Source organism: Oratosquilla oratoria, unplaced genomic scaffold, assembly GCF_046742065.1.
Source record: "Oratosquilla oratoria isolate Oo_2021 unplaced genomic scaffold, ASM4674206v1 SCAFFOLD258, whole genome shotgun sequence".
NCBI classification, from domain to species: Eukaryota; Metazoa; Arthropoda; class Malacostraca; order Stomatopoda; family Squillidae; genus Oratosquilla; species Oratosquilla oratoria.
In genome coordinates, this window is record NW_027467610.1 from 133,002 (window position 1) to 145,000 (window position 11,999).

At 37.6% G+C, this 11,999-nt stretch overlaps 1 protein-coding gene across 1 annotated transcript; it reads right to left on the reverse strand.

Moving 5' to 3' along the window:
* Nucleotides 1-6,046: 6,046 nt before the first annotated feature.
* LOC143022986 (KRAB-A domain-containing protein 2-like) lies at nt 6,047-6,415 on the reverse strand. Its single transcript, XM_076181420.1, has one exon. It carries the CDS (start codon nt 6,413-6,415, stop codon nt 6,047-6,049), a length of 369 nt encoding a protein of 122 aa, XP_076037535.1.
* Nucleotides 6,416-11,999: the final 5,584 nt, after the last annotated feature.

The following is an 11,999-nucleotide window of genomic DNA, read 5'->3' on the forward strand; positions in this document are numbered from 1 at the left end:
TCAGACATTTATATATATATTTATATATATATAATATATATTTATATATATATACATTTATATATATATATATATATATATATATATATATGTGTGTGTGTGTGTGTGTGTGTGTGTGTGTGTGTGTGTGTGTGTGTGTGTGTGTGTATGTACGAGAATTTATATATATGCATATATACATATATATATATACATATATATACATATATATATATATGTATATATATATATATATATATATATATATGTATATATGCATATATACATATATATATAATGTAAAGTGGAATGGTTGGTGAGATTACTTAATGTGTGCCTAAGGGAAGGAAGTGTGCTTGTGGACTGGCGACATGCATGTTTACCTCTACACGAATAAAGGAGACAAGTACGAAAATAGTTGTAATCGGTGAAACGTATGGAAATCTATTAAAGGCGTTATCACACTGGGCTTATTTGGAGCCCGTAGTGTTTGGGAAGAAATCTGATATACTAGAGGAATATAGATTTCCTCCTACATATCAGATGACATTCTATGTACTTTTATTGAGAAAATAGAATAGTTCACCATAGTTATTTTACAATGGAAAAAGTTGTGGAGATGGGTGGTCCCGTTGATTAATCGTAGGTTGAAGGAAAAATATCTCATTGTGATAACCCTTTAAGACGCTTAAAAGTGAAACAGAGATAGTAATTAAGGAACAATAGTGTGGGTTTTGGAAAGGAAGAGGATGTGTAAATCAAGTTTTTATAGTAACACAGATATATGAGGATTTTTGGCCAAAAGCTAAGGCCCGTTTCACACGCATCGAATTTTCATCGTGCGCCGTCCACGACATGACGTCGTGCTTTCAAATAACCATGGATGTTTATGGACGCTTTTACGCGTGATTGTGGTCGTGACATGTGAAAGCACCCATAGAAACCCATGATCATTTAAGAGCACGACTTTGTGTCGTGGATGGCGCACGGCGAAAACTCGATACGTGTTAGACGAGCTTTATAACGTCAATTTGGCTTTCATAGATTTGGAGAAGTCATATGACAAGTTTGGCAGAGTTATTTTATTTATCTATATATTCATTTATTTATTCTTTTATTTATTTCTATTTATCTATTTACTTATCTATCCATGTACTTGTCTATTTATTCATCTATTTACTTACTTATCATTTACATAAGTAGAACCTTGTTGGGGGTCAGGTATGGAAAGAATAAGTGATTTGAGGTAAAGGTGCAGCTTTGCCAGGGCTGTGCAATGTCACTATGCTTGCTCAAAGTATATATGCCGTAGTGACGAAGGTATCAAAAGAACATAAGAAAGAGGCTACAATAGACCGTGAGGCCTACACTGGGCAGTTCCATGTCAATTACCATCTATCATTCCCATCCATAAAGTTATCTAACCTTCTCTTAAACAAACGATAGTTTCAGTGCTTATGTGTTTACTTTAAAAGAAACTTAGATAACTTTATGGATGGGGATGATACGTGGTAATGGACGTGGAACTGCCTAGTGTAGGCCTTATGGTCTCTTACAGTCTCCTTTTTTCAAAATGGGCAGGGGTTTGGAGTTGTTGAGAAAAGAGGGAAATAGGAGGTGAGCCAGCTTTTGTTTGTGGATGACACTGCGTTTATGGGCGAGTCGGTGGATAGAGTGAAGCAGCTTGTGGTGGAGTTTGGTGAGAGAACTGTATGTAAATGTGTTCCAAAGTAAGAAGCTCAGATGTAGAAAAATGGTGATAGTGGTGACTTAGAAGTGAGTTTAAAAGATAAGAGGCTGGAGGAGGTGGAGAGGTTTAAGTATTTGAGGTCTTTCCTCTGTTCTTCTGTAACAGAGGAGAGAAAAAGATTTTTAGTGGTTCCTTACTCTACAAGAGATGAATTAGTTTCCAAGTTTCTCACAAGAATAGGGATAGAAATCGTACACTTCTCAGGACAGAAAACAAGGGATATTTTGTCCAATAACCAGCACACGGGAGAGAAAAATGAAAAGAGCGTGGTTTACAAGATTCCATGTTGTGTATGTGATGCAGCTTATTTTGGAGAAACTTCTCAAGGAATTACAAAAAGATTATACGAACACAAGAACGACATGCGACACCACAAATCATCTAATTCGTTAGTAATACACGCTACACAACACGGCCATATGCCTAATTGGAACAGCACCGAAATCTTACACACCGGTATGGAAAAGACGACAAGAAAAACTATCGAAGCTGCATATATCAACACTTTTAGTTCAACCAATCATAGAAAAGGATTTGTAAATTTAGCACACGTAACAGCAAGATTGATCATCAAGGGGCACATACAGCCAACTCTATCCCAAGGCGACCTGTGAGATGACCCGCTTAGTATATAAGCAATGTATTTCAATTTGTCTGCACCATTATCTATCTGAAGAGGACTCTGTCGAAACGTTAGAGAATAAAGTACTTCTGCTCCTACCTGGACTTTACTTACACCACTCTTTCCATACATATATATACATAAATATATATATATATATATATATATGTATATATATATATGAATGCATACATATATATATATGTATATATATATATATATATATATATATATATATATATATATATATATATATATATATATATATATATTAGACCACCCATGACCCGTTGAGTCAAATAAAATTTTGAATGATACGTTGTTATAAGAAGTGAAATGCAGAAGATTGTGACGTCATGTCGTTGCTTGGAACACTACGCATCATATAATCTATACGGTTCGTAATATTTCAATAAACTCATTATGCCTCATAAATGCTAATTCAGGAGTTAGCTATACTTTTAAATACAGAATATGAAAAATTCGAACATGGCCAGAAAATATGTAATCGAAAAATTTAAAATAAAAAGAATGGAAAATTGGAAAATTAGCAGTTGTGACGTTACGCGCTCAGCGCTGGGGTTCCTTGGGACCCACAGAGCGGATGTCGTGACTTTATGTCTCTTCTTCTGATTGGCTGGTCCTCAGTTGTGACGTCATATCTCTTCTGATTGGTTGGTCCTCAGTCGTTACGTCATATCTCTTCTTCTTCAGAAGACGGTTTCAAGCAATATAACAAACAAGATGATCAGAATTTTATAAGTGTATATATATATATATATATATATATATATATATATATATATATACATACATAGACATGACAGAATTGAATAGAATCCAAAATAAATGCATTTCTGCTCTTATTTAAAGCTTAATATTATTCGAATTTACCTAATGCGTTATATTTACCTAGATTCAAGTTTCAGATTATATACAAGATTAATCAAGAATGTCACGAACCAAAGGAGTAGTACACCTATCTGAATTTCAGCGAGGTTGTATTGTGAGTCAACATGAAGATGAACTTACTCAACGCAAAATGTTTTATAGTCTATCAACTCACCAGAGAGGGCAAGAAGGGCACAAAACCTCATTCAGGTCGTTCCGGGCCTTCAGAAAGAACCTTGCGTCTTGGCAAAAGAAATGTTGAAGATGATACACGTTGCAAGGCCTCTGACATAGCAACATAAGCTAATGTCAGTCCCAGAACAGCTGTAAGATATATCCACAAGCTGGGTTACTATGGCAGAGATGCAAGAAGGAAACCACTCCTTCGTCCAGCCAATATCAAGCGCAGAAAGGATTAGGCTGTTAAGATGGTGGAGAGACCTGTGGCCTTTTGGAGCACTGTCATTTTCTCTGATGAGTCACGATTCGCATTATTTTCTGACAGTGGAGGAGTGTGGGTCTGGAGACTCTGTAGTCAAGAGTTTGACCTAAAAAAACTGCAGCCAACAGTGAAACATGGGGGTATTTCAATAATAGTGTGGGGTGCAATTGTGGAGTGTTCAGGAATCAGCAATTAAGGCAAATATGTTTCTATATTAAAGGAAGGACTCATTTCAATTTTCTCCAGTGATAGAATGAGTAAAAATGTCCTCCTGTTTATGGAAGATGGACCTCTTTGTCACACTGTTCAAGCAACACAAAATTAATTGAGCCAAAATGGGATCAGGAAACTTCCATGGCCAAGTCAGTCTCCGGATATAAACCCTATTGAACACCTCTGAGATATATTAGACTGACAACTTTGCAAAAAGAGCAGGAAGCCATCTTCAAAGCCCTAACTCTTAGAATTACTACGGGAAATATGGCAAGCTATCTCTCAAGATGATATCTGTGAACTAATAACTAACATTCCTAGAAGGGTCCTTGCATTGAAAAAACAAAGGGGATGTCAACCAAGTATTAGGTATTCACATTGTGACCATTTATAAGCACTTTAATTGTATCAATTCATTGTTTACTCAATTAAACTATTTCTCTTGGTGTATATTCAATTCTGTCATATCTGTATATATATATATATATATATATATATATATATATACAGTATACTCGTATATGTATGTGCGTGTGTGTGTGTGTGTGTGTGTGTGTGTGTGTGTGTGTGTGTGTGTGTGTGTGTGTGTGTGTGTGTGTGTGTATGCATGTATGTATATATATGTATATATATGTATATATATGTATTCATATGTATATATATGTATATATATGTATATATATGTATATATATATATATATATACTGTATATATATATATATATATATCGTAGTGGGATGGCAAAGAAAAGTCTCACTACATGTTTATTTATTGAATCACATTTCACAAAATACAGCAATCGACAAATGCGTGTGTACATCTCAGAGGTAGAGTTACAACTGGTCACCAAGAGTTGGCTTTGCGAGAAAACATACATATTTTGCTTGGTTTTCCTTACAGAAGGTGCACGGGTTGTAATAAATGAATGCAATTTATTAAAATCAGTGTCCAACAAAATCTATTGCAATTATGTAATGGGAAAACACAAATATAATTGAATGATCTGCAAATATAATACATAACAATAACTGTACATGCTACAAAGCAGTACGAAAATATAATATATACAATGGTACGATGCCATCACATAGTTCGATCACCATTACTCTGTGACCTCACCGATCAAACAAGAAAAGTGACCGACAATGGCAAGACAAAACGCAAAGCATACAAAGCAGACTCGACCCACAATAAAGTGTACAGATACTAGTTTGGGAAAAAATTGCACATGAGCACAACCTATACAATTAATATATATATATATATATATATATATATATATATATATATATATATGTATGTGTGTGTGTGTGTGTGTGTGTGTGTGTGTGTGTGTGTGTGTGTGTGTGTGTGTGTGTGTGTGTGTGAAAGAATACAAAAACACATATAAAAATACATAAGAACTGGCGCCAGTGAAAACAAGAGACAATAGATAACAATTGCCGGACGTCCGGGACATTACACTTAATAGTTAAACAATACTTATACATTATACCTAAGAAATTGACACAAAAATGGTAAATATTACAAAGAATACAATTCAAGACACCATGGATAATATCACAAATAATGCACAAATACAGATATTAAGGCATATGACCCCTTGAACAGAAGTTATAATTATGAGGGGTAAATACAGAAGATATAGTTTGTACACTGGTCCTTGGGGGAAGCCGGGCAAATGCAGGGATAGACACTCTAGTTACCTTAAGCCTATCAGCGTGCAACACTTTACTCAGTCACTGGGAAGGATCAAAGACCTTGAACTTATTGGGATACAACTTTTCAGTAACCAAAAGGGGACCTGTAAACCTACAATTGAGTTTAGATTGGCGGTCAGGCATGCTTTTATAAACATGATTACCAATATTTATATTAACAGGCGTACCTCGGCTATTCTGCTGTTTCAACAATTTGAACTTGGAGTCATCAAGCTTTTATCTTGTAGAATCATAAATCCTATGTAATATGTGACACTGGAGTTGACTATAATCATCGAAATTATAGATGGGACGAGTAGGACTGTGTAACACATCATATGGGAACCGTTTTTTGTTGTTGTTGTTTTTACTCCGTAGATGACGTAATGAGGCGTCTTACCTATGAAAACATTAATTATGCTATTAATGCGAGCACTGACATGAGGAAGCTAATCCTCCCAAGATTCATGGAGTCTACTAGCAACGTGCCTGAGAATATCCAAAATTTTCCTATTCATCCACTCTACTACACTATTACATGCAGGATGGTAAGCAGTCACAAAGGTTTCAGGGATGCCGTAACGTTCACAAATTTTTGCTAGAACCGCATTCCTAAATTCAATCCCATTGTCACTAAGGAGCACAGAAGGAGTAGTGCATAGACAAATAACATGAGAAACTAAAACATGGGCTACTACTGGAGCAGACTTGCTACGCAAGGAAGTCAATATTACAGAGCGACTAAAATGGTTCACACACATAAAGGCATACACATAACCTTGAGTACTACGAGGCAATTGTAAAATTTCTGTAGCCATATAGTCTAAAAAGGACGAGAAGGAGAAGGGTAATCTGGGACAGGAGCAGTGTGCGTAGAACCTTTGCTCTTGGTACAAGGGCTACACTGAGCTACATGAGTGGTAATGCCCAGTCGTATTTTAGGCCAATGATATTTCTTGCTAGCCATAGCCAGACTTTTGTCGCGACCTGGGCGACCAGACTGAGGGCTACCATGAGCAAGAGATAGAACAACAAGGACTTGAGACTCAGGAATTACTGACTGTGCCACATCCTGCTCAAAGACTTCCATATTACGAATGAGAATATTGTCCTGTAGAGAAAATTGGGACAGGAGTATAGATAAATCTGGTAAAGTGGTATCATCACTAGATTCCAAAGCATAAATGACAGCAGACCAAACAAGGCCCTCACGCTGAGCTTTGGCCAGATCCTGCAGGGAGAACTTGTCAATCACCGTAATTGCAACCACAGGTACATTACGTGAAAGAGCATCAACAACATTGTTTACACGTCCTGGAATATGCATAAGGGTCAGGTTAAATTCTTCAATTGTAAAGAACCACATGGCTAGACGGTCTGAAGGATTTTTGCCCTTGAAAATCTATGTGACACTAGTGTGATCAGTGTAGACTGTAACTGGATATCCAAAAAGTAAATCTCAAAAATGCTTTAAAGCCCACACCACTGTCAGGGCCTCTAAATGTGTAGCAGAGTAACGAGACTCAGGCTTGTTAAGAATGCGACAAGCATATGAAATAACATGGGGTTTACATACATCTACTTGCTACATAAGTACAGCTCCAACACCTGTACCAGAAGAATCTGTACAAATAGTAAAGTGAAGACTATAATCAGGGAATGCCAACACAGGCGCCTCAGTAAGGGCATGCTTCAATAAATCAAAACTCTCCTGATGAATATCACGCCACTGGAAGGAAGTATCCTTCTTGAGGACACGAGTAAAGGGAGATGCAATCGAAGCAAAATTATTGATAAATGCACGACATCCTGCTAGCCCAAGGAGGCAATGTACATTTTCAACGGACCTAGGTGTAGGGAAATCCCTAACATGTAAAGGGTAATGGTCTGGAATGGTCACCTCATTATCTCGCCTATAATAACAGGACAAAAAGATTCATCTTTCTTAAGCACTGGGAAGAGCGGCGAGTTCCACTCTGAGTGAGACTCTTTTAGAACACATTCACGTAACAAGTCGTCAACCAAGGACTATGCTACAAGCCGACGAGAGTGAGGCAACCTGTAAGAGGAAGCGTAAACAGGTCGAACACCTGGCTGAAGATCAATGCTATGAACTACACGATCTGTAACTCTTAATGGATCACCAGGGAAAGCCAAAGCTAGACGGTGGTTCACTAACAGTTCAGTAAAACGAGGCGTCTAATCAGTAATATCAGTCTTACTTACATACGTTGCATACTTAGAGGCCAAGTGACCTGTGTCACTTGCCTGTGGAGACTAACACAGAAGCTGCTATGATAGGAGATGAATTCTGGACACTGTCAACGACAACTGTTTCAAAGGAACCTAAGTGACTACCAGGAGAAAGGGTGATAGGCGCACCAGTGACGTTAGTTATCATAGCTGTGGTAACATGATCCTCACGAATAGTGGAGAGAGTACTTCCAATGTTAAACGACGAACACGAACAGAGTCAGGCTAAGATAAGACGTCAGACCCAATAGGAGCACCTAAAATGCGCACCGGGACTCGAACTGAACTTGAAGGTCCACGATAATGCTCTCCTACAACAATAGTAGTACAAGAAAGAACAGGAGAGTCTCAACGATTAGGACTCTTTGAAGACAATTGTATGGTCTGATCATGCACAGAGGAGAGCTACATAAAGATAATGGTCTATCCACTGCAAGAATAACAGAATTATGAAAAGTCACTACACGGCGCCTAAGAGCTGTAAGAGCATCAATGCCCAAGAGGCAAGCACATATGAGAGCAATTCCAGAAACAGCAACAAAAGTAACATAGAAAACTGTAGCATGTGAGGAAAGAAAACATTAAAAGAATGCAAACAGACCCAAGAATAGGCAAGGAGGAACCTAGTACAGAATGCAGTTCTTTACAAAAAGGCGATAAAGGGAGATTGTATAAATCCCTGAGAGCATAATAAGTCTTTCTGCCCATAAGACTACATTCTGCACCAGTATCTACTGTAACTGAAATAAGTGTGTTCTCCGTAAGAAATTGAAATATGAGTAATTGAGAAGACTCAGCAGCCACGAAATTGATTATCTGAGACAGGCTATTAATGATCAATACTTTAGTTTGTGATATGGGCACTGGTGAAAATGGGACTGAGTTTGCATAAGTTGATGAGAGATCTTTGCCTTAGTTTCAGAATCTTTGGAAACTGATCAGTCGAATGTTTACATTGACCATGGATATGACAGTAGCTAGGTTTATCCTGAGGCTGTACTCTAGAGAGGTCATGTGTCACGTTAGAAGAGGCATCAGAGAAATTCCTACAGCCAGGGGGACCGCATTGACTTGTGCTCGTGACGCTTACGGCGAAAACAAAAAGCAGTTGAGTGACCTGACTTGTTACAATAGGTACATATAACAACAGGAGCTGTAAATGTAGAAGAAGTAGAGCTTTGAATAGGTACTTATGACTGATGGGGTGGAGAAGGAGAACTAGTAACAGTGGTATGTTGTTGTGCATCGTTAATACACAAAGAGCCAGAAGGCATATCCTTTAGTTTACTTAAAAAAAGTGTTGCAAAAGACAATAGGGACCCACCCGTCTTATAGCGGAAAAGGTGCTGATCTCCTCTCAAAAGGCACCAGCAATAGTATATAAAAAAGATATTACATAATAAGGTTGAACCTATCCAAAGTGATAGCATCTTTTTTTACCCAGTTTGAATGAAACAATGGCTGTCAAATATCAAAAGCAATCTTGTTGGCTTGAGTCTGAGCACGCATATAGTTAAGAGTGCCCAATCGGGTGTAAGGACATCAGCTAACTTAAAGCATTATTAAAAATTATCAACTACAGGGGTATCAGAAAATATTTTGAGGGAATTAGCTCTAAAAGTATCAATAGTTCAATATTTTAGGGTCAAGATATGAGGCTGACATCATTTCAGCTGCCAATGGGTTAGGCAGAATTTGAGATCTCACAAATGAGATTTTCTCAGACCCAGAAGTTACATTAGTATTGACTATACTATCTTCGCACTAGCAAATAAAATCTGCAGCCTTGTACTGGCGATCCTGCCCCGAAAACTTAAGTATGAAAGGATCCTGATGCAAATAGAAAAGTGTAAGAGCCATCGCTTGAAATGGAAATTTGGAACTTAGAATTTATGGCAATTTGGGCATAGATATATTGAAAGTAGAGCAAGGTAACTGTGATCCACTCCTAATTAGCATTAAAACAAAAACAACAAGAAATTCTTAATACATACAATAATTATGGTGATCGTCTACAGAAACACGCCCTTCAAAGATAAACTTGGGCCAGAAATCTTCGCTTGTAAAATTTTACAAATAATAACATCAATTTCCTATGACTCACAACAAAAGAAAATGGCACCGCAAGAGGTAACCATGCAAAAGCAAATTCAAGCAAAATGGCCGAGCGTGACGCAACAAAGATGGACGACTCTAACATAAGCAACAAGATGTAAATAAATGGCAGCCTGGCCAGAGAAATTAACTCTTGTTCAATTATCACAATAGAATCACAATAGCACAATTTGAAATACATGCATAATTACAAGTAATAACGACAACAAAAACATACACAAGATTGAACACTTGTAAACAATACAGTCACTGTGAAAAGGTAGCGTACTGAAACCGGCGAAGACATGATCTGTTCATTAATCCTTTCCCATCCAGGACTCCAGATGAATCACTACACACACCGTAATGGTAGTCGAATGTCTGATTAATATAAATAACGAAGATATAAGAAAATCCAAGCAGGATGCCAAGCCGAAGATCATTTGTGATGAAGAAAAAATCGCATGGCGCCACCTAGAATACACTGTTCATATATAATTCTCAAATTCATTGTTATTAATTGTTGATATATAGCTCCCAAAATCACTGTTATTAATTACCTGGCTATAAAAAGTGAAGGAAAAGGGTAATAAAAAAAAAAAAAAAACATACAACCACATGCGAGCCAGCCAAAGCTCAATAAAGTTCTTGTCACTTAAGAATCGTCCACCGTATAAAATCGTTCAAAATAAGCAAACTGACTTTGCTGCGTGCCACCGCAATGTAGTGAAATGTCAAATAAAAGTCTCACTACACGTTTAATACAATATATTGAATCATAATTTTACAAAGCACAGTAACCGACAAATGCATGCGTACAAGTCTGAGGTAAAGTTACAACTGGTCGCTAAGCGCTGCTTCGCGGGAAAACATACGTATTTCGCTTGGTTCTCCTTACAGAAGGTACACGAACTGTAATAAATTAATATAATTTAGTAAAATCAATGTCCAACAAAATCTAGGATAGTTTTGCAATGGGAAATCAAAAACACATTGGAACAATTCAGAAATATAATGCACAACAATAACTGTATGTATATAGGAGAATTTATATATATATATATATATACATATATATATATATATATATATGTGTGTGTGTGTGTGTGTGTGTGTGTGTGTGTGTGTGTGTGTGTGTGTGTGTGTGTGTGTGTGTGTGTGTGTGTGTGTGTGTACACATATATACTTTCTTATTATTTTATCATTTATGAACTTAAAGTATACATATAATGTGTATACATTGTGACGAATGTGGATAGGAGGTAAGGGAACACGGGCTGAGGGAAATACTTTTATTCCTGACTAGTTTCGCCTGAGTGGCTTCTTCAGAGGAACATAGTTTGAAGTCAAGTTGGTCAATATATATGGCAAAAGAAGGAACGTGGTAAAGTGCCAGGTTGGTCCCCCACTCGACCTCATCTGTTGGTGTGGCGGATTGTCACAGCGGGTGGACCAAGTATCCTCCTGTTGTTCGCGTGGCTGAAACGTCCGTCTGGATCAGGGGCTCTGTGTTTATTATTCATTACGATAAAGTGTGCTGCTGCTTTAGCCCATATTAAATCCCCAGTCCTCTTATTGATGTTATCATGGATGTTGATAAAAACGGACTCCATCGCCTTTCTTTCCTGTCGTGTAATGTTATCCATGAGAATTTTTGCCTGGTCCCATTTTGGTAGATGGCCTCTTTCGTCGACATGGTTAACTAATGCACTACTAACCCTGTGGTGCCTTACATCTGAAAGAACACCGAGCAGATGTAAGGCACCACAGGGTTAGTAGTGCATTAGTTAACCATGTCGACGAAAGAGGCCATCTACCAAAATGGGACCAGGCAAAAATTCTCATGGATAACATTACACGACAGGAAAGAAAGGCGATGGAGTCCGTTTTTATCAACATCCATGATAACATCAATAAGAGGACTGGGGATTTAATATGGGCTAAAGCAGCAGCACACTTTATCGTAATGAATAATAAACACAGAGCCCCTGATCCAGACGGACGTTTCAGCCACGCGAACAACAGGAGGATACTTGGTCCACCCGCTGTGACAAT